Genomic DNA, 27,888 nt, shown 5'->3' with positions numbered 1-27,888 from the left:
CACCAAGCCACTACTGTAGTCATCACAGTTGCTACCCCTACCTTCCCCCCAATCAAATATGGAGATCCCAATTCTTTTGAGAGATTCCGTTCCAATTCTTACCAACCGAATGTGGTTGGTATTCCTTTGAGGGATTCCCATTCCACCAAATTCCATTATGCGAACCAAACGCCCCCTAAGTTCCCGTTTGCAGGATTGAATTTGGAATTGAATTCCATACCAATCTCATGTTTGGTCATGGATTTGACACCACAAAACATTTATTTTGTAATAATCAATTAACAAAAAGACAATTTAATTATTTTGTTGTGGCATGTTCATAGACTCGCAAAAGTATCAAAAAGTTATTTGTGCGCTACACAAATATAGGTGTGCGTAAATTTTTCACAAATTAGATTCAGGGCCAGATTCGAGCAGGTCATAGCCAAGTCCTGAGAATAGCAATAAATTGTAAATTATAGGAAAGAAAATCACAATACCTAAACCATAGGGATGAAAATTGAAATTAGTAACATAGCACAGGGGCGAAAATCGTAATCTACTCTTACTAAAATAGTTGGTGGTATATAGAGAGATTTTACCAATCTTTTTCGCGTTGGTGAACATGTGTAGGAGAAGCCGATTATACCAATTGGTTGAAAAAAATTAAAGATCTTTGCAGGTGATCTTCGTCAATAGCCCCCATCTTGAGTTGAATTGCCATGAAGCACAAAACAACCTTAGGTTCCCTCCCCGGAGAAAACTTTGCCTAAACAAATGCCGGGAGGATGAGATGGGTTTTGGAAATTCGGAAAACTGGAGGGAAGGAAGAGAGATGATCCGGTTCGCATGCTTCGTTTTAGTTCTTTTCGTCTTACAATTACTCGCATTATATCGATCTTGTCTTTCATTACGTGCCCTTTTATTTGGATTTCATCGACAAGATAGGGTTAGGGTTAGAATACTACACTGAAAAATTAAATCAAGAAATTAAATTACCTCTGTACAGTTGTGATATTGGTCTATTTCCATGGGGTCGGGATCTTCCGTTTGAATATTGTGTAAACTCCAATGCATCAAGAACATTGTTGATGATCAGAAGAAAGAGAAACTAGAGTAAAATACATCTCTAAGTTACAAGAACAGTGATCTGGAGGAGATGATGCAGACTTGAGACTCGGTGAAAAGATAAACCAAAAAAGAACCCTTTATATACCCATTCACAAACTTATTGTTTCTTGTATTCAAATCGAAATTAGTAACATAGTACAAGAATAAAATAGAGATATTTTATGTAATTTAGAGAATTGGAGATGCTCTAATGATGTCAAATTTAAAAAAGTTCTCGTGATGGGGTATATAAAGAGTTTTTTTGGTTTATCTTCTCACCGAGTCACTCATTTTTGCATCGTCTCCTCCGGATCATCAACACTGTTTTTGTAACTCAAAGTTGTATTTTACTCCAGTTTACTCTCTTCTGATCATCAACTTTGTTCTTGAAGAATGTATTTGAGTTTATACAATATTCAAATGAAAGACCCTGACCCCATGGAAATAGACCAATATCACAAGTGTACAAAGGTAAGTTAATTCATTGATTTAATTTTTCAGTTTAGTATCCCAACCTAACCCTATCTTATTGGCAGAATCCAAATAAAAAGGCACGCAATTAATGACAAGATCGACATAATGCGGGTAACTGTAAGACGAAAAAAACTAAAACGAAGTATGCGAACCCGATCCTCTCTCATCCTTCCCTCGAGTTTCCTGAATTTCCAAAACCTATCTCATCCTCCCCGCAGGCGAAGTTTCCTCCAGGGAGGGAACCTAAGGTTGTTTCGCGCTTCAAGATGGCAGATCAATTCAAGATGGGGGCTATAGACGAAGATCAACTGCAAAAATCTTTATCTTTTTTCAACTGATTTGTACAATTTGGCTTCTCCTACACATGTTCACCAACACGAAAAAGATTGGTAGAATCTATCTCTCTATCTGTACCACCAACTATTTTAGGAAGATAAATTACAATTTTCGTCCCTGAGCTATGTTACTAATTTCGATTTCCATCCCTATGGTTTATAGATTTTGATTTTTGTTCCTATAATTTACAATTTATTGCTATTTTCAGGACTGGTGATGCTAGAGCAATATGACCTCGCTCTCGAATATGGCCCTGAATCTAATTTGTGAAAAGTTAAACCTACTTTGTTAATACGTATTCGTATCACGCACAAATAACTTTTTGCGAAAAATACTTTTGTGAGTCCATGAACATGCCACAACAAAATAGAAATATACAAATAGTTGAACCAAATCAGAACGATTAACTCGGTATCAAACAGGTTTATGTTGGTCATCTTTTAGTAATTACCGGCATACTCATTCACATGTGACTTCAATTTTTTTCCTTTACTGGTGCATTTTAGTACGCTAATGGACTGTGCTCAGCAGGCTAGAGTAAGGTAGCAGACAGGTGAAGAAATAGTTAAAGGTTTTAGGGTTTCCATTTGGCATTGACAGTTTAGCAATCTATCAATCTTGTGTTATTCCCTGATTTTTATTTCCCTATTGTGAATGCATTTTGTCTTACTCGGTCCTGTCATGTTCCACTCTAATCTTCTTTCATATGTGGGACAACAAGTTTTTGTTTTATCTTATCTCATCCCTCCATCAACAGTCTGCAAATCACAGCAACATCCTGACCCAACCTCGTATCTCAATTTTCAATTTTAAATGTCAAGTGTTTTAGCCACATCACCTCAAGCCACACTTGGTTGAAACTGGACCCAACAGGGTGGGGAATTCACTCAAGATTTGGATAGTGTTTCACCAATGGTTTTTTGACAAGAAAAAACAAAATGAAAACAAAACTACATTTTACATGTAGACTATTGGATAATATAACACATAGGCAAGTAGATGATCACGTTCATTGATGAAAATCAAGCATTAACTGTGGGCATGTGCGTTGACATTTACTGCATTATTCAACCTTTAATGTCGGTATTCCATGTGGATTTTAAGATCCAGACCTTTCTCTTTGTTATTGGATACTTTTTCATTCAGATTCAAACGTCAAGGGCCATTTTGTTCTGTCTATATCTCAAAAGGTGGGGTAGCCGTATCCTAAAATTTCCCTCCTACGTTTCACATTGCGGTATTTGGTGGATCACTGACTTTGACTCTCGCCATAAACATCCCACTTACTTCAACAAATCATAGACCTACACGTCGCAAACATCCACCTGGGTATGATTCTTTTCCTCCCAAACGCTCCTTTTCAATTACTTGTGAAGTTTATTTTACCAATACCCAACAAACCAACCAGAGGTAGACCTATCTCTCCCCTCTAGAGAAATCCATCAGAAAAATCTTGAAGTAGAAGCGGGTAAAATTGTAAATTACAAGTGATGGGAGACGCACTAAAGTTTTTGTATGGTGAATGTTGTTCCAAGCCAACCACCACCGGTCGTGGTGGTGGTGGTGGTAGTAGGGCGAATCAACAACAATCACATGGCTACCATGGCATTCCAACAACCACCACCTGTGTTTCGGCCCTCACTCGAGATATTCATCTCTTTGAAATGACCTCCCAGGTACCATCAAATCCATTATAACATCTTTAATCAACAAAATTCGGCTCTCACACAACTTTAAATTGTCAAATTTACTACTTTCAGAAAGTATTCACAACTGGGTATCCTTCTTTACCACACCTCCATAGCAAAATCTTGTTTTTGAACAAACCCAATTGTGGAATTGGTGTTGCAGGTTTCTTAAGGTTTGAGTAAGCATGTGCTTTCACCCAAGAATTTTGGAGGAATTGGAATGGATAATTCCTTTGACCAAATTCCAGTTCCTATGTTTGGTTCACATATTGAAAATGTAGGATAAGAATCCTCTGAATTCCATTGAATTCCTTAGATTAAAGATTTCATCATTCCATGAATATCCCAAACCCAAAGATTCCAACAATTCCATCCAACCAAACATGTGGTCAAATTTCATTCCAATTCCTTCAAGTCAAATTCCTTGGATGGATTCCAAGTCCACCAAATTCCATTTTGCGACCCAAACTCCCCCTAAGTTCCCTGGATACTTATTAAGACATTAGAACATGGTCAACAATGTCCATCAATAATAAACATCATTCTTCAAGAAACCTGATGATGCAAGAAAAAAACAAAACAATAGAATTATGGGGAACAACAAAAGAGATGATGACCAGGAGACGTAGAAGCCTACTGTTTCCTGAGGATCACTCCCACAATTAGGGTTGCACATGGGTTGGGTTGGCCGGGGTGAAGGCATTTGAACAACCCAACCCAATGTTTGCGGTTTGAAAAATCTCAACCCAACCCAACCCAAGCAAAAATAAAAACCAACCCAACCAAACCGTGCGGGTTGGGTTGGGTTGGTCGGGTTGAAACTTTGATACATCATTTACAATCTACCTAGCTGTTTATGTTTAAACGAAATAAAATCAAAATGGTAACATGCAAAAAAGTCTAACAAACTCAAAAAAGAAAGTTGAAGGTTCATGTCAATAAAAACGTAAACTTACGGTTGAAATTGCAATATAATTTTGAATATAGCTAATTACGGATTAGTCTAATGTACATATGTTAGTCAAAGACTTAAAAATCATATTAAATCCATCATACAGAAAGGCATCGGGTTGGGTTGGGTTAAAATGATCCTCACTCAATTCTAACCCAATAGATGCAGTTTGGTCTAATCTTATATCAACTATGTGTCGGATTACCTCAGGTTGAGTTTTAGATTGGTTTTTTCGGATTGAGTTGGTACGGTTCGTCGGTATTTTGAGCACCCCTACCCACAATAAAATCGAAAAGACAATTCAATATGCCAGGTAATCTCAATAATACCATCTAATTGATGAAACCATTCAGACCTTAAGGATTACAATTCTATTTAGAAGAATACTACTTGGAGAACAAAAACACTATTACTAAAGGCATACAGTACACCAACCACATACTCCTATATATTTCAATTGCCCTGGTCTCCAAATCATAAATGCTAGAATCCTAATTACATCAGTTGCTACTTAAATAACATTTTGATGCGATAACTCTTTTGAACTTGGTCTTGTGACCCTCGTCAAAATCTCAAACTTCTTGTTTTAGGTGGAAAATGGTTGGGTCGGGAAATGGTGGTCATTACAAGTAAATTTTAGAATGAATCAAAACGGGTTGGGTTGAGTATTGACCTGCCAACACCTTTTTATCCATTTTTAATTTCATAAATAACTAAATGTTAAATAGAGTTATAAAACTATTACTAAATAAAGATCCAGCTTTGTTTTGAATAGATCAATTTAGGAGGTTGTAGACACTTAAAATATACTTTAGGCAGCCTTTATACCATTGCACCCGTTTGACCCGTTTCCTTTTCAGTCAAATCTTTTAATTTTACCCATTGAACCCATTAGCAATAAAATATAACCCAAATTGACCCATTTTCACCGAATGGGTTAAAATTGCCCCTTTTACTTCTCGTTCTAAGCATCAGCAATGCCTGTTCATCACATTCAAAATTTTCAAATCATAGCAACTTAAAAATCCATAAATATGCTTCGCCCTCAGGCATTAGAAGTATGCTAAAAGATATTGATCATATTTTTACGCCTACAGAGAAAAGAGAGAGATTTTACTATATCCCGCAGGTCTCGGTTAATTAAAGTAAACTGCAGGATCACAATGAGCTGGAAACATCTCTTTTTGGAATACAGCAACAAAGGGTATATGAATAACAAAAAACGGTAAAAGAAGTAAAAAGTTTTAACAATAATTGCCATGTGTTAGGAATTAATTACAATTATCTACAACTTCCAATGTAAGTGATATTATTAAAGCAGATGGAAAATCAGCATAGATACAACAGGGAAAAGTACCTGGAACTCTTGAAAAATAACCGAGATTGATGCATCTGTAGCAATGGAAGAAAGAATCTCAAGTTTCAGAGCTTTAACTTGATATGCATCTGAAGAGTTGATAAAGAAATCTTCATAGTGTGGGGTGAAAAGAGAGGGCATCACTTTAGCAAAGACTTGAATGTTGCAGAGGACCTGCATCAGTGGTTAAAACCTACTTAAAATAGTTGAGCAACCAAACGTTGATCCCAGTATATATATATATATGATACAAATATCTTAGGCTGTGAACAATCTCAGTATTTTCCTGATATCTATATAAATGGTGTGTTTGGACAACCCCCCTCCCCCCCACAACCACAAACCCCACCCTCAACAATCAGATTTCAACAAAAACAGCTGCTCACAATTTGATTAGAAAGGTAAAACACATTAAACACCATATTGATTTCTGTTAGTTGATCTCCTATTCACCTCACACATGTCTAACTATCTAAGGCAACATAAGAAATAGTACGTTCAAATTCGCCACTTGCTAATTACTGCTATTTCTAACAATTCCAATTTTGTTGCCTTCTAATTCTAGCAGCCAACGTTCTACCAGATCCAGCTTAGTTTAAGCATTCTAATTCTAGCAGCCAACGTTCTACCAGATCCAGCTTAGTTAAATTATTTTACCTATAGTAATTCCATTAACATGATCTTAAACAAGTTTATTTAGAGCGTGTAATTGGCCTTGTAACTATTTTGCAACACAACGTAGTAAATACATATGTAGGACAAAGTATACAAGTAGCATTTCCATAAAACCCACCCTATATCAATTCAATACAGCCTGTTCACATTACGCCCTGACAAAAAAATTAACAGTAAAATCTGACATCGAGGTGCCAAACTTTCCCATAAACGTGATCTAAATTCCTACTTAATTAGTTGAAGGCAAAAGAAAAAACTCCCCTAAGCATGGATTTTATGTGAATTCAACTTCATTTTATTCTTAACAGAAGTGGTTTCCTACTAAATATTGATATTCATACTACAAGGTTTCCCAAAGCTAGCATACTTTACCATGGACTAAGTATGCAGTTAAAAAGATTCTAGATTTCTTGGCCATACATATACAGTTGAAGATACAGATGAGTGATTATGCTTACATCGCTATCTAGCAAAAGTTATATGTCATGGATGTCACGGGATATAGGTCTCTGCCCAAGGAATGTAAACGAGAGAAATTTGCGGTACCACTAGAGACATGTGTTGAAATGCAAGAGCGGTACCACATATTTTGAGGCATCAGATGATCTCAGGAGAAACAATAGAGGCTTGACAATTTTTGCAATGTCCTTCCTTGGTGCCATAATCCAGTGTACTCCAGCAGCAGCAAGCACCACAGCACTGTTCCGACTCCATAATAAAGGTGAAGTACACTGCAGCAGGATCTTCATGTCATCGTCACTTTTTGATGATGTAAATCGTGACGAATCCAATTCTGACGACATCACATCTGCATTAGTAGAATGTGACAAGTACTTATCTGGTCCTTCAAGGTAACTCCTGGACACCATAGCTGCCAACTCATGCTCCTGAATCCCGCTACTCATTTCGTATGTTTTGTTCATTTCTAAGGAGTTGGTATCAAAGTCTGAACCACTTTTATCATGACTGACATCCTCAGGACATAAGGATAACATAATAGATTCTTTTGCAAGCCCCTGCCTTGCAATGACATAACGGAGAAGGATCCCTATCAAAATGATCTGACCCCACTCCTCAACATCAGGAAGAATCTCACATAGCCTTGTATAGTTTCTACCAATTAGAGGCAAATTATTTGGACAAACAGAAGCAAATGCTGCAGCAGCAGCTCCAACCACTCCAGGGGAATTGTCATATAGCAGTATTCCAATAATCTGCATTATTCAGACAATATAAAACTTATTAAGAGAACAGATACAACACATCAAGGTCTGGTTGAAAACAATAAACTAAAATTTTTAGTATCATAAATCAGTTAATTTGCACTCAATGCATCCAGGTATAAATGCAGATTGCATTTATTCCGTCAGACATGCCTTTTAACCCCAATATCAAACAGTGGGGACTTGAAAGTTACAGTTTGAAAAGTGCTACTTCCATAACCAATATGGTTAAATGTAATAAACTAATTAGTATATAAATACTCTATCCTTGCAGTAAGTGAACACCTAATCAGCAGAAAGTCACCTACATGCGAGGGCTGGACAAACTGTTAGTGCTGATGCATGTTTAAATAGTCTTTACTTGCATGATAAGTAGCTTCACTTCTACTAGAAATGTCACAGCAGAAAGTACAAGGTAACTTACTGGCTGTATAGAACACTGCACCAGATCCAATATACTTTTCAGTGAAGTTTCTTCTAGGAAAACAGGCTTAACCAGAGCACCATGATTTTCCATGGCCTAACAGACATTCCATATAACTTGCATAGAAGCCTATCCATATGCTAGGTAATCAAAATTTCTAATATTCTATCAAGACAATGAGCGCAACCCCCCCCCCCCTTTCCCATGAACAAAAAGCAAAGAAACTTATAAGTTATGTTGATGGAAGTATTTTCCCTCTCTAAAGTTCTATCTTTTACTAAGAACTGAAACCCAGTTCATGTTCACAATAAAAAAGAAACAATGGTCTCTGATTATAAAATAATTTAGCATGTTGCAGATAATGGTAGTTGTAGCAGATTAGATGAACAATAGCAATCTACGTAACACTAACCTCTATAATTGCCGTGGCATTTTCCTCAAGACGCAAATCATGAACCTTTGGGAGAGCATTGGCAGCACATTTTCTCACATATACGGAGGGATCTCTAGCACATTTTCTCACTGCCACCAAAACAAGAGGCGATATAACATGCAGGCGAATTCCCGCCATAGTACGGAGTGCCCAGGCCCTCACCAATGGGTTTGGATCCCCCAGGTCTCTCTGGAAAATATTAATTGACAACAATGCTTCATTCGGACGCCTAATACAGAAGAAAGAAGGCAGACATGAGGCATATCAGAATCCTTGCACACCAAATTGTTAATGCATCAATCGTGTATGCAGATATGATCAAATGTGCATAACAGTATGCCTAGCACAATAAACAATATATTCATATTTAGTTGGATATATTCATATATAGTTGAAAGGATAAGAAATTATGTTCAACTTCCTCCTATCCAATGTTGTACAGGTCAAACTAAAGAACAAGACTGCATTGCAGGCCATGCTTTAAAACTTCATCATGGTAAACAACTAAAGCCTATATAAGAAACTCTTTAATCTTCATTAATCATGTTTTGCATTATGAAGAAAAAAACTGATCGTGTATCAACTATCAAATATTGGAGGGCTTATGTAAGTTCATGCATCTTAAATTGAACTGAATAAAAGGTCTGATTCATAGAGAATATAATTGACTTGCCTTTCAGCATAATGCAGCAAATATAAGTAAACAAGCTTCTTGACCTCCAATGACTGAGATGCAACATTCTTAACAACCTGTACATCAATCAAATAACACAATGGCATCAAAAGTGACCTTTTCTGGATAAAAATGCAGATACATTTATCGTATTTCAAGAGCAAAAACTTTATCATTGTAAGTACAGAGATTGGATTTGCATGATTAGTGACCATGTATAGATTTTTTACCAAGATCAAAGCATGGTAGTACTTAAGTATCTTTTACGTAAATACCCTTTATTTTGCCGAGGTGTTGAGGTGTTATGATCATATAAACCTTCTGTATGAAATCCATACGCTCTGAGTGCATGATAAATAAATCCATTGACTTGTGATTTAACATTGCTATGCATTTTATTCTACTAGTTATAACAAACTCATATCAGTTCCTTAGTTTAGAAGCTATCTGATTTTAATAAGGAAACCTGCAGAGTTTGCACAATCCTATCTATGAATCACTTTCATTGCAGTTAACATATGAGCATTAGCTGTTTGGTGAAAGTATTATCACGAAATTATATCATTGTCCTGCTTCGGGTTCATTGGTTTAAACGAATTTATAACAACTTCTGAGTTCAAAACGTAATTGCTTCGGTAAGACTACAAATTTCTAAGTCCTAGATATCATTCACTCTTATGGCAGTTAACATTTAGAAGAAAAAAAGAATAGTTCGACGCTTCTTATTAATTAAAATCAATTACTCAATCTTCAGCGAGAAACAGTTAGTGAATCGACAAAAAAATAATGTCATGATTGAGTTACCTGAGGAAAATAATTCGATACATCTAAGCCTTGGGCAATGAGAGCGAGCAATCGTTTGAGAGCTTCGCATTTCTCAGAGTCGAATTTGCTGTCGAGAAGAGGTGAAATACTGACATCGTCGGGATCGTCGTAGAGGTGAGCGTCTGTGCCGATCCGAAACACCATTGTTGACGCCTTGCTAAAGTTCTCAGCGGTAGAGCCGAACTGTGTGAACATCTTATGTGATGTGAGTGTGTGTATGAGGGAGAGCGAGAGATAGGTGGGAAGGGAGGGTGAATACAGATCGAAGATGGCGATTACAAAGTAGAAGCCTCGCCGGAATCGGAGTCGTCGTGTGCTTGAATTATCAAGGCCGGCGGATAACCACGGTTCTTGTTTGCGAACAACAAAAGGGGCAAAGATAATTAGAGTTATATAAATGGTCCCTGCACTTTACATAATTTTAAAATTTGTCCCTTAATTTATTTCAATAGCAAGAAAAACAATAGAAATAAATGATTCAATAATCTAAAATAATATTATTATGATTATATTGTTAGTTCTAATAATCATTTTTTTATGTTCAAGTTCGTGGGTCATTAACATCAACGAAATTTATTAAAAGTTGTTACATGTACTGGTAATGGGTTCAAGATGAAGTATCGCATAAGAAAAAAAGTTACGGTGAAAAGCGTAATAAGAGATCTGAACTCTTTAACACTTTTAATATCATGTACACACATAGATTGTGCTTTAAAAAAGAATTGATTAATATATCTTCATACACCTCATTAGTATTGACATTCAATTAGGATTGATCCAATGGTGGATATCACTTCTTACGCTTCTCACCATAACTTCTTTTTTCGTTGAAACACAATCCATGGGTTTAAATCAAGGGTATATTTGTTTTTAAACCCTAAAATTAAAACGGAAATTGGTTTCCTAAAGCCCTAGTCTATATCTTAATCAAAATCCTTCAACCTCTATTTATTAATAATGATGACTTGAGGTTCATAATTGATAAACTAAGGTCGAAAATTTTAGATGTCTGTTATCTGAAAAGAAAATGATGAGTTATGGATGTCAACATGTCATTGGATCTCTTTATAAAAAAATATGTGCACCATTAGTTCTTGTTGATACAAATAAAACAATGATGACCCAAAGCAATCACCTAAAAAATTTGTTATGCAAGTGACGAGGCTTAGCACTATATGGTATAGGACATTTAAGGGGATGTTGAGATTACTTATAAAAACAACTTATTGACTTATTTCGGTGTGACACCGATAATAAGTACTTTTGAGTGTTTGGATAAAAAGCTTATATCGGTGTCAAACCGGTAAAGAGGAGTTTTTTTAAAGAAGTTAAACCATTATAACTTATAATATGTTGATAAGGATTATAAAAAAAAACATAAATTGTTTTAAATAAACAATCCCAAACACCCCTTAAGTTAAGCAATGATGACCATTTTCTTTTTCATGAGAACTCCCTTGAGTTACATAGACTATTTATTTTTGTAAGTGTTCAAAGATTGAAATTTAAATGTTTAAAGGTTGTATGAAGTATGAATACCTAACCATTGAGATTATTTAAAAGGTAAACTAATATATGTATATACATACATATACAGGGAGGATTGACTTTCGAAGAGGAGAGTTAAGCCGAAAAACGTAAGAATTGATCTACACCCTTGGATGCACATTAGGATAATATGCACCAAGATGCACCAGGTCAGGTCCGCAATTATGACGGTAAATTGGTTGAATTTGACATTTTTTTTGTCTTTTAGCTATTGAGGGACTTGAGTATTGCGAATGTAATCTATTTGGGTCAATCAAAGAAAGAAATAGTCAAGAAACCAATTTAAATAAGTGAGATAGTCATTTGAGTTAATTTCTCAAAGATAATATTGTTTTAAAAGTTAAAATGCTATGAGACATTATTAAATTAAATTATCAAATATAAATAAACTAAAATAATTAAATTGTTATAATAATCAAAATATATAGACTACAAGTGTAATACACTCTTATTTTTAATGTATAAATAATGCTAAACAAAACGCGCCTTCACGTTTTTCTCTATATTTTTCATCTTTTTTGCATCCCTCTTTCAGTCATCGTCTTCTTCTGCTTGATCACACTCAGACCCCCAAAATCCACTGTTCTTACTTCCATTTTTTGCCGTAAATGATCTTCATCTATTCAACATTGCACAATTAGCCTAACAGATCAATCAATTCGAAGTAAGTATCATCTCTTCTTCAGCTATTGTTGCGCATTCACATTTTTGTGTGTATACGTACTCGTAATCATAACTGTTAAAGTAATTTAGAGCTTACTTGAGTTTGTGGTCTGCATTGTGCTCAACTTGAGTAATGCATGTTAATATTTCGTGATGCTTCAAATTGAATCACTCAATCATGCTTTGAATTGAATGTCTGGTGCAAAATGGAGTGATAGATTATAAATAGTGACGATTTTGTGCTACTTTTGATGGAATGAATTTATTTTGATTTGGGGGAGCTATGCATGACTGCGGTTAGCTGTAAAATTTAGCATAATTTGCCGGAATGCTAGTGTTTTTTGAAATGTAATGAAATGAATGCAATTTGAACACAGACTATCAGGGATTCTGAAAGGAGGAAGCATTAACCTAAAGAAATTTAAATACCAGTACGGTGACTTCTTTCCTTTTGAGTAAATTTATTTGCAAAATTCTGAAAAAAAAACCCTCCGGGCGTTTACTAAACCCCTTACCAGTTCATTTACCTTACTGGGTGAATACGATAATCTTACCCGGTAAGATTGATGAAAAGGATGAAGAGTCTTACCCAATAAAGTGAGGGTGGCGACTCTTCCCTAGTAAGTACTTACCATGTAAAATGTCACGTGCAATCTTACCTGGTAAAGTAAGTTAGAATGTTAACTTTTACCAATAAATGCTTACAGGATAAAGGTTTGGGTAAACGACCCTCGAGTGAGTAAAATTACTCTAATGTAATAGGGTTTTGACTAAGCATCTTTTTAACAATCAAGCACATTGTTTAAAAAACATTTTTTTAGATGATTTTTATTTTCATGTTTTTTCCCAAAGGCAGCATTGGCTATATAATACCAAAAGTGGTACTTTAGCAAAATATTTGACACTTGAAGATATTATTGAGGCATATTTTTTCAATATTTGACACAAGTTGGGATATACTATAACTTAAAACAGTTAAAAGCCCCCTCTCTATCGGGTGGATGTGGTTCGCCCCCACCTGAGCGCGTAATCTGTTTGCTTTTAGCGTTTTTCTCTTGATAAGAGGGGCCTCCCCTCTCTCTATAAAAAAAACAATTAAAAGCATATCTCACGTCACTATGTTATAAAGATATTTGTTTGAAAGTTTGTTGGAGTATTAAATGTATTAAATATTTTAAGAATTTCAACTATTGGAGTTGGATGTAATTTTTTTTTGAAGATTTTAACTTTTGTTCTTCCATTTTGAAGATTTATAGAGAATTTCTTTGACTTTGTTATATTAAATTTCATTAAATCTAAATAATAAATTCATAAATAAAAAATATAACGTTACAATCATTATTTGTCTTAAGAAAAACGTTACACCTTTATATATACACATATATATTGCTTCTTTTCCTCAAAAACACGACGTATCATATACTACATAGTTCAACAAAACAATCCAATGGTTGATCAAAAATTTAAGCTGCATTATAAATCCTAGCTGAGCCTCTCGTTACTCTGTTGCTTATTGGTTCGTTTGTTCGGTCGTTGTTGTTTGTATGTTTTTTCGTGTATTTTTTCCTCTCTTACTTTCCATCGGCCATTGGTTGGATCTGCTTTTGATTGTTGCATCTCGCTCCTTCTAACCTTCCCAGCTTTCTAATTCTTATTGCTCTCTTTTAATATATTTTGCTGCTTTTCAAGAAAAAAAGAACAATCAAAGTCAAAGTTGGAAATTCAAATCAACTATAACTAAATAAAATATGATTGAAACATTATAAAAGTAAACATTTCATCTTTGGTATAACAACACATAGATATAGTGTTGTAATTCTTAGTCAAACAATCATTATTTTATAAAAAATAGCATTTTAAAAAATAAAGAAAAAGAAAAAACGAACAAATAATAAACCAAAAAGCTATTTGAATTTTAATGGCGATGGGAAAAAATGGTCGGAAGAAATTACATTCCTTGGATATAAGGGTATTTGATTTACTTGTAAATAAAAATGATTATTAACGATGATTGTCTGTTAGATCTTTCTTGACTTCTGTTGAAGGATAAGTGTGTCATCGTCTAAAGTATATGACGATAATGATAAAAATAAAGATAAAACTTAGAGATAGAGATATATAGAGATAGTGATAAGCATATTAGAGTTAGATTACTATTATATATCTTATGGTTATATCTTTATAACTCATCCCTATTTAAAGGGATTATGATTAATGAGAATAAAACTGATTTCTCGATTCTCTATATTATTTTCTGTCAGAGCTTTAAATTTTCTGGAACAATCAAAATGCTTCTGAAGTCATCTTAGGAAGTAAACCCAGCATATCCATGTAAGACCATCAATGAACTGAACAATTGGAAATTCTCACCTTCTTGCATGTGACTCAGTGCTCATAGACTGCGTATGTATCAACTCCAATTTCTTCGAAGCTCTTCTAGATTGACCTTTGGGAAATATATTGATTATTAGTTACTGAGGGGTTAGAAATATATCTTCGCTGGACAGATATATATATATATATATATATATATATTCTTGTCTATTTACTCAATGCACATCCTTGGCTGACATGCTCCAATTCTTGAACTGACGGGAGACATTTTACCATTTCTTTATTGACAAGAAACTGTAGACCTTTTACCATTTGTATCATCTTCTACAGATACCGTTTGCTAGTATGTATAACAAGATTGACCTTTTCTATGGTTAACAGGCTTCTTTGTTGAACAAAAATGACAAAGGATTATGTTTCTGGAGAAGATGGTGATGCAAGTGAATCTGAAATAGAGGAATATAAAGATAAATCTTATGAAGAGCTCAAGAATGGAAAACACCACATCAAGTTACCAAATGAAGCTCTCACCTGCCCATACTGTCCTAATAAGAAAAAACATGATTATCAATATAAAGAGTTATTGCAGCATGCTACTATGGTGGGGAAAAGTGATTCACAAAAGCGAAGTAAGACAGACAAGGCTAATCATCTAGCACTAGCTAAATATCTCGAAAAAGATATAGCTGAAGCCTCTGATCTATCACAACCTAAAAATGAGGTTGATCACCTTGCAGACCATGATGGTGATGAGATGTTTGTATGGCCATGGAAGGGCATTGTTGTTAACCTACCAATTGAATTGATAGATGGGCGCTATATCGGAAGAAGTGGTTCAAATATGAGAGATGATTTAACCATGAGACGTTTTAATCCTATGAGGGTGCATCCTTTGTGGAATTTCCGCGGTCATTCAGGATCTGCTGTGGTTGAATTTAGAAAAGATTGGACAGGGTTCAATAATGCCGTGTCATTCGAGAAGGCTTATGAGGCTGAGCATCATGGTAAAAAGGACTGGAAGGAAAATAACGATCCAAAATCCGGTATATATGGTTGGGTTGCTCGTGCTGACGATTACAGATCTGACAACATAGTTGGGGAGCATCTCCGCAAGATTGCTGATCTTAGGACTGTTTCTGATATCATGGCAGAAGAAGATTATAGAGCAGTTAAACTCATGTCAAATTTGACAAATGTAATTGAAGTCAAGAAGAGGCATTTTGAAGAGATGGAGACCAAATACATGGAAACAGAAAATACCCTCAGCAAATTAATTGCTGAAAAAGATAAGGTTCATCAATCTTATAACGAAGGTTTGTGCTGCTTCCCAAGTTATACTATTGTGTACTCATACTCATAATAATAAGAATTCCCGTATCTTGTTTGGTCTACCTGAAAGCTACTGTAACCTCTTTGGTTTTCATTCATATAAAGTTGGGATAGATAAGATATAGTGTTTAAAAATGATTTGTGAGGTCATTTAGCTAAATAACCCCTGTGATACACACACACACACTCTCAACTATTTTGATATGATGTTATTATGTGGTATTTGTATTGATCAGAGGTAAAGAAAATCCAGTTGAGCGCGCGAGAACATCTCCAGAGGATCTTCAATGACCATGAAAAAATCAAATTGCAACTAGAAAGCCAAAAGAGAGAACTTGAACTTCGGGTTGTTGAACTGCAGAAGCGTGAGGTTATAAATGAAAACGAAAGGAAAAAGGTCGCAGAAGAGATAGAAGAGGTGTGAGATTCATGCCTGGGTAATTGCGCGGTTTATATTGTCGTTGCCTTCTTTTTTTCCTTACACATCTATGATGAATCATAAAATTCTTGTCCTCCATAATCAGGTAATTTCATGCTTCTTAGTGCTAATCATTTAACACTTGCTATATATGATTCTCATGCATAGCCTGCATCATCTTTGTGAGAAACCTCTGTGAGAATATGTGATCCAAGTCTAGCTGATGTGGGACTCTAACATGGCCCTTCAACGGGGGCAAGACTGGCATAAATTGTCCTAGTGTCGAGAGGTGCTAGACGGATGAGGGGGCTAAACGAGTAAAGATTGCCGGTGTTAAGTCCCTAGAGTGGGCGGACCTATTAGGAGCTGAGTCGTGCACCCACTCGCTTGATAATTGCAAGAGAAAAAAATTAGGCGTTTGAAAGGTACACCTGCTTGATTTTGAAGGGTTCCCTTAAATATTTTGAAACCAAATCTATGTTAGAAGTTAAGCATGGGTGGAATGGTTGGATTACCACTCCACATGCAAGAGGTCACGGGTTTGAATCTTATTTTAAGTCAAGTTTACTTTTTATCTTTTAAGTTTAAGCTCTAGGCCCAGCCCAGGGCATTAACTCAGGCCCTACAATTCTATTTCTAGTCAAACTTGAATTATAGGCATTATTATCACTGTTGTCGCTTTTTAACTCAATTTCAAGGAAACATATGTTTAATTTAAAGATCAAGGTTGATTCCATTTTGAAAAATTGTATTTTCATCTCCAATTCAATACAGTTGACTTTCCCTAGGTCAAATTGCGATTTTACGGACTTTTGATCTATCTTAAAGGTGCACCACCGCTCAAAGAAATTCCAAGGTCCGCCTGGTAGACCTTGGCTCTGATTTGATACCACATGAGAATATGCGTTATGTTATGGTTTCAACATTTATTGAGACATGATCACCATCTAGCCGACAACAACCTCTAATACTGGTTTTTTTGTCCTTATAATATAGGTGATTGTGAGACCACTTATTTTGCATCAATCATTTATTTCTGGATTTTTTTGATTAAATCTTTTAAATGCTCAAATAAATGTCTTTTGCCAGAATGCTGTGAAAAATAGTTCGCTCAGGACAGCGTCTGATGAGCAAAGGAAAGCTGATGAAAGTGTGATGAAACTTGCAGATGATCATAAGGTAATTTTTGACTTCTATGATATAAATATATATATATATATATATATATATATATAATGTTGAACATCGAATGCCATATATTGTTTTTCATATCATGTTATCACATTCAGAGGGAAAAGGAGAAACTCCATGAGAAAATAATATTTCTTGAGAAACAATTGGATGCAAAGCAAGCTGTGGAGCTAGAAATAGAACGTCTGAAGGGGCAACTAAATGTTATGAAGCACATGGGAGATGATGATTTGGAGGTTCTCAAGAAGATAGAAGACATGCACAAAAACTTAAAGGAAAAGGAAGAAGAGCTCGAGGATTTGGAAAGCTTAAATCAAACTCTGGTTGTTCAGGAACGAAAAAGCAATGACGAACTGCAGGAAGCTCGTAAAGAATTAATCGAGGTATGCTTTTGGATTCTAGTTATCTTCTTTTTCAGGGTCGTTTCACTCTTTTTGGAGGCCCAATCACACCTCTACCAAGACTATAGATCAACTCGAGTAACATATCTTAAAATGACAAAGTAACATGTCAAATTTACTAAAAGGTAATCATTCTTTTAACATTCTTCGAAACGAAATTTTCAATCAGTTCTTCATAATCAACTTTATCCAAAAAGCCATTTTCAATATCTATAAGGTTTGGCTAGTCTTATGGAGCACAACCACGATTTCAAGAATCTTTTTGTAATGATATTGCTTGCTCTGCATTTGTCACGCTTATCCGAGATTTTATATGGTTCAATGATGACTTTATTATATTTTCTATAAAGGGCTTGAAGAATTTATCAAAAGCTTCACATATTGGTGTCAAGAGGATGGGAGAGCTGGAGAATAAACCCTTTTACGATGCTATGAAGCACAAGTACAATGAGTTAGAAGCAGAAGATCGAGCATCAGAAGTATGTTCGTTGTGGGAAGAGTACCTTCGGGATCCCACTTGGCATCCTTTCAGAGTAATCACCATCAATGGAAAACCACAGGTGCATATTTAGTAAATTAAATCTGTTTTTATGTCCAACCTCGATTTGCTACACCTTAAAAAAGGGTCTTCGGCCTAGTGGTATCTGGGACCTTTGGCCTCCCAGAATGTCAGGAGCTCAAACCTTACCAAAAGGTGAGGAGGGTGTGTGAATTGCTGCGTTTGGCACAAAATAAAATATTAATTGCCATTATACTTCATGTCCCAATTGCTTTTGGCTCACCTTCCTTACCAACCAAAAAACCTAGCCTTTACCCTTCGTAAGCCATAATAGTAACATCATCTTAACGAGGGCAAACTAGTCAGATCACTTTTTTTTTTGGCAAGACAAGAGTCACTAGTGGACAAAAGCTGATTTGAACGCAACGTATGTCGTCAGATAAATATTATAAGGTTGCTTTTGGTACGCAGACAAGATCAAACATAATTGGACCAGCGATAGTGACGTAGGCAGGTGATAAAATTCTTTAAAAGTTTTAGGGTTTTAAAATTGACATTGATCCTTTAGTAATCTATCAATCTTTGTTCCCATCTCCTAGATAAATAGTTCCACCTTTTTGGTGGGACAGGAAAAAATGCATTTTCCCCACTCATCCTGTCCGGTCTAATGTCGTGCAAAACATGTGGAACAACAAGTTTTTGTATTGTCATGTCCCGCATACCGAACACACTCTAATCGTACAATGAACATTACTTATTTTACTTGATAGTTGGTACAGTGGTAAAAAAGTACAAGACCTACCGACTATAGAAAAACAAACAGCATTTTTGGATGAATTTTAATGGGATTTACCGGGTATGTCTGGTGAAGTTTTGATATTATTGGTGCAGGAAGTGATAGATGAAAATGATGAAAAACTGAAGGGGCTAAAGAGAGAGCTCGGCGACCAAGTGTACAAAGCTGTAACGACCGCGTTGACCGAGATTAACAACTACAATCCTAGTGGAAGATATGTGATAACAGAGCTGTGGAACTTCAGTGAAGCCAGAAAAGCTAGTCTACAGGAAGGAGTTTCTTATCTTCTCAAAATGTGGGATGCCCATAAACGCAGGAGAACTATGTGATATTTTGAAACATATGGTGTTTGCTTTTGGCTACAAACTTTATGTAAATGGTGTTTGCTTTTGGCTACAAACTTTGTTTTAGGTGCCGTTTACCAAACACTTACCGGGTCTATTACCTTACTGGATGAGTATAGGAAGAACCGAAAATTTTACACAGTAAGAGAGAAGACAAGGATTGAGAGTCTTACCCGCTAAGTGCTTACTGGTGATAAACACTTAAAATCAATCCGAAAATGTTACTATCAATTCATTTTGATGACCGAAAATGTTACTATTAATCCATTTTGATTTTGATGACCGAGAATGTTACCTAATAAGATAAGTAAGGATAGTGATTCTTGCCGGTAAGCGGCCCTTAAGTTTAGTTAGCACTATGTCTCTATGAATGTTTGCTGGTTTTGGATCGGCTTAGATTGCATTGAAAAACTTTGGATCATGTTCCAACGCGGATTTTATGTTAAATGTTTAATTGTTAAAAATTTACTAAAAGATGCATATTTGCATGTTCAATGGTTAGAGGATCTATTTTATACATAATAATGGTGTTAAACTGATGCATAGGATTAGGTATAGATAGATTCGAGTGTTATGAACAATCTTGTGCAAAAACACGGTAGAATTGGGATTTTGTGAGTTTAACGGAGGCTATGTTTGAAGAACATCATCTGTGTGCTTGAAAGGCGAGTTTAGGACCACGTTAAGACGAAGGAAACGAGCAAGGTTTGAAGCTTGCATCTGGGTTGAACTAGATGTATGCTAGTTACGTCCAGTGAGGTAGGCAAGCTCCCTAACCCCTGCATTCAGTAAGGCGAGCTTGGAAGCAACCTCAAGGTCGCGTTGACCTCTAGAGAGGGACAATATGGTCCAATTTGGCAATTCCTCATGAGGGGATGAATCGAGAGAATTTTGAATTAACGAATACTGGTAATAATATCGGCAAAAGAACGTTTCCAGACATGCTGAGCTCCACATATTCTTGTACAGTCAAAAGGGGATCGATTCCGTAAAAAATTGTATTAGTAAATGGTTAATTCATTATTGTGAGTTAAGGTGACGATAGTGCATTATATGATGTGTAGACATGTAGTGGGCATATTATGACTGTGTAAGTGTTAATTAGGAGTTGGTATCAGACTTAGCGGATCACATGAGTCTCACGTGATTGAAAATGAGATGTACATCTATGTATGGAAAAATGAAATAACGTTTTCAACATGTATTGGTTAGGGGTGCCCATGGGTTGGGTTGATCGGATTGAAAACATTTGAATAACTCAACCCAATGTTTGCGGTTTGAAAAATCTTAACTCAACCCAACTCGAACCAAAGTGCAACCAACCCAACCCGTACGGGTTGGTCGGGTTGTTCAGGTTGATACTTTGATACATTGATTATTCTTCTAACCTAGAATATGTTATTTCTCTACTCATAAATTCTTTTTTATCATCAATCATTTGATACAACTTATCCATATTTCTTACGTATACCACATTCAATTAATTTTCTCAATTTACATCTATATGTTCACAATTACTGAACATATATACGAATTAGTTATATAAAGATGTGAATAGATTAAAAATATGTGTATATGAAGAGCATACACGATAGTGTAATTATCTAATGTACATATTAATAGAAATTCAACAATCATATTAAATCCAAGAAATAAAAGGATATCAGATTCATCGAGTTGGATAGAGTTCAAATAATAGTAACCCAATATCAACTCAATACCTACAGTTTGACAATTTTACAACTCGATTAGACATTGGGTTGCTTCAGATTGAGTTATTTCGTATTGGGTTGGGTTGGATTGGTCGGGTTTTTAAGCACCTCTAGCATCAGTATGTGATATATGCTTTCGGCAGAGGATTGGAAAATAACAAAAATGAAGGTGTTACAATAATATTTTTTGTGATTTTTATTTTATTTTTATTTCAAAATATAGAAAAGAATGATGCTTTATAAAAAACCCAATCACAAGATGGGTGTAATTGAAACTTGATGATAATAAAAGTGTCCAAAATGAGAAGACTGAAAACCAGAGGGCCCAAATAGCCGTTTACGCATCATGTGAAGAGAAAGGATCCTTTCTCTTTCAGCGATACAGTAGTTGACAACATTCATCGGGAAAAAAATGGAGGACAGTAAAATGGTGTGTGAGCTCCGAAAGGCGCGTAGTTTGGCGGTGAGTCTGGCGAGAGAAGTGGACATGAAGAATCAAAGGCTATGGGAAATGGAGCGCCATACCGAAGAGATTTCTTCCCGCCTTAATTCCATGATCGCTGAGAAAGATCGCATGAATCATACGTTTTCTGAAGGTATTTACTACTTATTTTGTCTTCTAATCATTTACATTTTCGAACTGTTTTTATAAGAAATCTCTATGCGAAACTGATGAAGTAAATTGCGAAGGGAAGAGCTTATTGTAATTTTTGACAGACGGTTTTTTAGGTAAACTTAAAATTGAATGTATATTATGGGTAGCTAAATTTGAAATCATCAATGCATGCGGGTAACATTCATTACTTGAAGGTCATTTTGCCCCAATTATGGTTCCAATCTATGGATTTGAAGTTTACGGTTCTCCAAATTGAATTTTGCAACAGGGATCCGTTACTTCAATTCCATTGATTGGCACCATAATCAGGGGAAAATTAATTTAAAGTCGGAAAATTACCTTCAAGCAAGTGAATTACCAATACGAATTGATTTCGAATTTAGCTACCCATGATACATTGAACTAAGTTTACCTAAAACCCTCAAAAATGACAATAAGCTCTTCTCTTTGCAATTTACTTGATCGTTTTTTATGAGAGACTGCATGACCCATATATTAGATGCAAAATTTGCAATTTGCTTCATTAGTTTAGGGCATATCCGTATCCCCTTACTTCATTAGTTTTGCAATTTGCTTCATGAGTTTAGGGCATATTCCTATCCCCTTACTTCATTGGTTTGGCAATTCACTTTATCAGTTTTACAGTGAAAAGATGCAAAATTTGCCCCAATTCTAGTTTTTAGTTCAGATGATACAGTTTACCTGTATTTGCAAAATTTAATAGGGAACCATATTTAGGGGACTCTTCTGTGTTTTGAGTAAAGGGTTCAAATTTTGCAATATCATGCTATGCATCCAATGAGCGTGAGGTGAATTCGGAGAAGGTTTCAATGATTTAAACCTGCTGAATCTAGCAATGTGACAATTTTTGAATACCCAGAGCTTAAGAATTTAGACAATTGTTGAAGTGGATGACTTTAGTTGTTATCATTTTGTTGGTAAAGAATATGAGATCATGGCTATTTCATGCGTTAGTCGTACATAAACGATCATTCCATATCATATTGAGGAATTCTAGTCAAGATATATGATCATCTTTTCCAAGTGTCACAACTTGAGAAGGGATGGTGATAAGTGTATATGTTATTCCTGGCCTGAAGACCTCGAAGCTCAAGTCAGCGGTGCACATTCGACAGAAAATATCCGCAACAGGTCCAAGAAGGGCACCACCAAAGAAGTCCACTTTGAAACTCGTGAAAGAAAGCTGGGCCACTTGCACAAATGTTGGGGATGATTTTGAAGACGACATCTCTATCAAAAGGATGGAACGAGGCATACCATGTAAGCAAACAATCTGCTTATAGAAAAGGACAGCTGTAGCAGGTGGCTATATTTGCTCAATCTATCCATGATGACCAAAATAGTATCAAAATTGTCTGATCTGGGGAGCCCAAAAAGAAAAACCATAGATATGGTCTCCTATTAATGAACAAAAGTGTTTCACAAAAGTTGAGTCCTAAAGAGTGACAAGATGGTCCTGATCAAACCTATGTTGTTACTGCGGTCAAAATACAAAAGACCAATATTCGATATTTCTGTTATATCGGTGATATATCGGTCCAAAATAGCGGTTAATATAATATTTCAAAGAATTATATATATATATATTATATGTATGCATCCATAAACATATCATATGCATTAATTAGAGTTTAGAAATATAGTTTCAAAATTAAAACATCACATAAACAAGTCTCACAAAACAAAATAGGAAAAGTGTTCAAAAACTAGCTAATCGCAAACAATAGGTTCAGCATCCGAGTCAACATCATCTAATACGTTCACTTCTTCGTTTAGGTTAGCTTCCCAATCTTCCCCTTCATCTCCAACATGATCATCATTATCATCCCTATAGCGCTCCCTTTTACTTCTTGTACTTGACCAAACTTGTTCATTACCTCCCATTGCTTCTCGTACATCCGACCAAAGGAGGCCATCTCTTGCATCCACAAACTTTTGAGCTCAATGTCGGTTGGAACCACCCAATCATCATTTTCTTCGACATCTCTCAAGAAAATAGGATTTGAAGACTTGTTATCCTTAAGAGATTTGTAGTGCCTCTCCAATCTTTTGTTATATTGAAAATCGGTAATATCGAACCGATTTTTCCATCGAAATATCGGTAAATATCGGCGATATTATCGGAACAGATATTTCACCACCTATATTTTTCCAGAGACCGATATCCGATATATCGCGATTTTAACAACATAGTATCAAACAATTTATTAACAGCAAATTAAAACCCAGGATGAGTGGTCACAGTCTTTGACACATCGATGGTAATATCTCAGAGCAATTCCTTTATGTCATGTGCAAGTGCCAATCCAATGATGCTTGTAACTTCTCTGATCCATGACCACCCATATCTCAAGAGTTGGAGTTGGTGCTGTCTAAATATACATTTTTTTGCACACACAGAGGTCCGAAAAATCCAGGTCTGGTCAGCATTGTACAAGACCCCCCCGATCGATCCGGATCTGGCAAGGTAAAGACCGAGCCCAAACCGGCGATCTGGCATGATCTGGGCGGTGCTTACAGTTAGTTTGATCCATTTAAAAAAATGAAACTAAGCAGGTAAAAAAGAAACTATGGATTCATCGACAACCTTCAGTTGTGAGTTTGAATATCTTCAACGACTTTGATGTGTGAGTTAGTTTGCCTATAGAAAAAGAAACAAATCATGTTTTTGTGATATCTTTCTCCATGTATCAAGTTTAAATTACTTGTGTGTTATATGAAATGTGGTTGAGTAGCTTTTCTTATGTGAGCCTGCTGGTTTACACTGTTTGAGGAAATGTGGTTGCTTCTGTCTCTAACATGGTTCACATAATACTATAGAAATGAGAAAGATGCAGGTGATTGGACTTCAAAATGCCAAATTGAAGACTGAATTAGAGTGTCAGTTGAATAAGATGCATTTGCTTACTCAAGAAAGTGAAAGGCTAAAGGAGGAAGTGGCATATCAAAGAAAAGAACTTGAGCTAAAAGCTAACGAACTGGAGAAAAGAGAGTCACAACTTGATATTGAGCGCAAAAGTTTTTACATAGAGAAGGAAAAGGTACACTTTCTTACCTTGGAAGTTTACTCAAGCTAAATTGATGAGTTGGAGTTCCAAATTCTATGAAGGATCCGTTTTCATTCGCAGGATTTGTTGGAATTTGGAATTGGATTCCATTCCACTCACGCGGTTGTTTTAAAAGGAAATCCAGAATTGAAATCCTTTGGATTTGGAAATCTCACGGGGGTAGTTGGTATTTCACTAGATTGCAATAGTGTTTTAAAATATGTTAAATACATTCATTTTGTATCACTCAGTTAATAAAAGGAAATTTAATTATTTTTATAATTATTTATAATTTGTTTTTATAAATTATCTATACAGAATTAATTCCATTTCAAGTCCTACAAACCAAACACACCAAAGATTCTAAATCCTTCCATGAAATGCAGATCCCTCAAAAACGTCGTGTCAAACCAAATGCCCCCGAGTTTATTTCCCTTCTGAATAAATCCATTCTATAAATTTTATTTTAATAACAAAGTTGACTAACAATTTCAAAGTGTTCATTCTGTTTCCTTATCTTGTGTTTGTGTGTGTGCTCTTTCTTTTTCTTTCTGTTTCGGATGAATTTATGAACTAGGTTTTGGTATTTCAGAGATGAGATTGCTACTTGACCCTGCCTATTGGTTGATGTGATATACTGACATGTGTATGTTGGTTTCCTGATTGTGTTCAATATTATGCAGATAGCTCAAAATCCCTTCGACAGTGACTATAGTATGAGTGTTCATATCAATGACTTAAGGGACAGACTGACTGAAAAAGAGGAAGAATTGCATGATATGGACATCTTAAATCAAACCCTTATACTTAGAGAGCACATGAGTAACAACGAACTACAAGCTGCTCGAAAGGAACTAATAAATGTGAGGCTTCTTTATCTTTGATGCCCTGGGTATATGTAATCAATTTGGCAAACCCCTTTGGTAGATGTGAAGTGATGAAATATTTCCTAGCTTTTCTCATGAAGGTTTTGCCGCAAATTTTGGATGCAACTACCATCATTGGTCTGAAACGGATGGGAGAGGTTGCTCAGAAACCTTTTCAAGATGTGTGCTTGCAGAAATTCTCTGCTCAAGATTGGGAATTGAGATCAGTCGAGCTAAGCTCGTTGTGGCAAGATAGGGTTAATAATCCAAATTGGCATCCTTTCAAGCAAGCTATCAAAGATGGGAAATTGAAGGTATCTTTCTTTCATCCCCCTTTCATGCCATTGTTATATACTCCCTCTGTTTATGAAAGACCACAACATATATCTTTTTGGGATGTCGAATGGAAATTGCAACATTTTGATCTTCGTTAGTCATTGGTCATTAAGGCTTATCTTTGAAATATCTTTATCTACCAGCTTTGGCAGTAGGAGCATTATTTTGGGATGTTTTAAGGTTAAAATTACATATTTGCTCACTATGATTTCTAGTTCGTAGTATAAAACAACTGAAGCATCCTGCTACGAAGCGGGACCTGTACGGTCCAGTGGCATGACAAATCATAAATCTTGATGGCAAAACATCGATTATGTTGGCTTCTCTAAGGACTTGCATTAAACTAACATACATACATGCAAGTCAATCTCATTGCAAAAGTTTCATCTATAATCATGTGCATTTAGCGCGCGATTGGTATGCCGGGCAGCACACGAAAACACAAAAACTGTTGACCCATGTTTGACGCAACATTAAACTGGAACAGGACACAAGATTGCATTTTAAATTTGCCCCACCAAGATAGGTTGAACAAAAATCAAGGAGGTGGGACAAGTTTGGTAAATTACTAAACTGCCAATATCAAATTAAAACCCTAAAACCTTTGAGAATTCTTTCACCTGCCTACCTCATTCTCGTCCGTCCAGACCCGTCCAGTCCCGGTCTGCATAACAAACGCAGCCTTAGGGATAAAGTTTCAAATTTATCATCTTTCTTTGTGAGGAGTGAGTCCTTTTATCTTCTTCAAGTTCAACTTCCTTAATTAATATTTGCATATAGCTACCTTCTTGGACTAATATCTCCTCCAAATTTAGGAAATGGTAGATGAAGATGATAGCCATTTGAGAGAGTTAAGAAGTCAATGGGGTGAAGAAGCATGCAACGCTGTAGTCAACGCGTTGCTGGAATTGAACGAGTATAACCCAAGTGGGAGATACGTAGTCTCAGAGCTTTGGAACTTCAAGGAAGGTAGAAAAGCTAATCTTAAGGAGGTTATAGACTGTTTAATCCAGCAAATGAAAGCTATTAAGCCTCTTAAACGTAGAAGGGATGGTCAACGACTAAATTGAGTTATGTTCTTTGCTCACTCAAGTTAGCAAGTACATGAAACTAACAAGTGCCATAGTTTTCCCAGTCGGGTTCACTTGAACTTAAGTTGTTGTATATGCTAATTTGAATATATTTAACTCAATTAAGCCTTTTGCGTCGAAGAAATCCTACCAATTGTGTGCTTATTTAAACACTTAATCAATCAGTTAACTGATTGACTAGTTGATTTTAAGGAAGTCCTTTTCTGGAGCAATGCTGGTACTGTATATATGATTATGGTTCTCATTTACTCAATGGAGTATAGAGTGTGTTTTGGAATGCAAGAAATCATTATGGAGCAAATACTGTACAATCCTAAAAAATAAGGAAGATGCCAAATAAAGATCCATTCTTCAGGGATCCTGCGTACATAATTGAGCCACATCAAGTACATTCCAAATCAAACCCATCAGATTTTTGAACTTCTCAAACACAAGCCTCCAATTTTATCCAAATCCCAACTCACCTTCCTGCCCCATTACCCAATCTACCCTTCATATTTATAACAAGGGGGGTAATAAACAAATGG

General features: G+C 35.8%; 3 protein-coding genes across 4 annotated transcripts in view; 2 read left to right on the top strand and 1 right to left on the bottom strand.

Moving 5' to 3' along the window:
• Positions 1-10,437, bottom strand: part of LOC112524552 (AP3-complex subunit beta-A) — a 16,338-nt gene extending 5,901 nt beyond the window's left edge. The window contains exons 1-6 of one of the 2 annotated variants that reach the window (XM_025134415.1): positions 10,409-10,437; positions 10,129-10,332; positions 9,325-9,401; positions 8,631-8,880; positions 7,153-7,785; positions 5,897-6,070 (exon numbers count right to left, since the gene is read on the bottom strand). In XM_025134415.1, coding sequence (XP_024990183.1) covers positions 5,897-6,070; positions 7,153-7,785; positions 8,631-8,880; positions 9,325-9,401; positions 10,129-10,293 — 1,299 coding nt within the window. In that variant the 5' untranslated portion in view covers positions 10,294-10,332; positions 10,409-10,437. Of the gene's footprint in view, positions 1-5,896; positions 6,071-7,152; positions 7,786-8,630; positions 8,881-9,324; positions 9,402-10,128 lie in introns of both variants that reach the window. The other variant, XM_025134414.1, reaches the window with a different exon arrangement.
• A 4,657-nt stretch (positions 10,438-15,094) lies between these two features.
• On the top strand, positions 15,095-19,657 carry LOC112524771 (protein INVOLVED IN DE NOVO 2-like). The gene is made up of 6 exons (XM_025134724.1): positions 15,095-16,007; positions 16,260-16,441; positions 17,531-17,620; positions 17,731-18,015; positions 18,384-18,593; positions 19,424-19,657. Exons 1-6 carry the CDS (start codon positions 15,095-15,097, stop codon positions 19,655-19,657), a joined length of 1,914 nt encoding a protein of 637 aa, XP_024990492.1.
• A 2,108-nt stretch (positions 19,658-21,765) lies between these two features.
• LOC112525560 (factor of DNA methylation 2-like) lies at positions 21,766-27,573 on the top strand. Its single transcript, XM_025135738.1, has 5 exons — positions 21,766-21,980; positions 24,842-25,062; positions 25,752-25,931; positions 26,036-26,248; positions 27,086-27,573. Exons 1-5 carry the CDS (start codon positions 21,797-21,799, stop codon positions 27,338-27,340), a joined length of 1,053 nt encoding a protein of 350 aa, XP_024991506.1. The 5' UTR covers positions 21,766-21,796; the 3' UTR covers positions 27,341-27,573.
• Positions 27,574-27,888: the final 315 nt, after the last annotated feature.

Source organism: Cynara cardunculus, assembly GCF_001531365.2.
Source record: "Cynara cardunculus var. scolymus isolate 2C chromosome LG 13, CcrdV1, whole genome shotgun sequence".
Classification (NCBI taxonomy): Eukaryota; Viridiplantae; Streptophyta; class Magnoliopsida; order Asterales; family Asteraceae; genus Cynara; species Cynara cardunculus.
The sequence above is the reverse complement of the archived record's forward strand: the minus strand, read 5'-3'. Positions and strand labels throughout refer to the sequence as shown.

Bases quoted from the DNA above. Each gene is read 5' to 3' on its own strand.
- LOC112524771 (XM_025134724.1), top strand. From the start codon at position 15,095: ATGACAAAGGATTATGTTTCTGGAGAAGATGGTGATGCAAGTGAATCT. The intron at 17,621-17,730 runs GTAATTTTTGAC...TATCACATTCAG, and splicing joins AACTTGCAGATGATCATAAG to AGGGAAAAGGAGAAACTCCA. The intron at 18,594-19,423 runs GTGCATATTTAG...TTATTGGTGCAG, and splicing joins CCATCAATGGAAAACCACAG to GAAGTGATAGATGAAAATGA.
- LOC112525560 (XM_025135738.1), top strand. From the start codon at position 21,797: ATGGAGGACAGTAAAATGGTGTGTGAGCTCCGAAAGGCGCGTAGTTTG. The intron at 21,981-24,841 runs GTATTTACTACT...ATAATACTATAG, and splicing joins GAATCATACGTTTTCTGAAG to AAATGAGAAAGATGCAGGTG. The intron at 26,249-27,085 runs GTATCTTTCTTT...CTCCAAATTTAG, and splicing joins TCAAAGATGGGAAATTGAAG to GAAATGGTAGATGAAGATGA.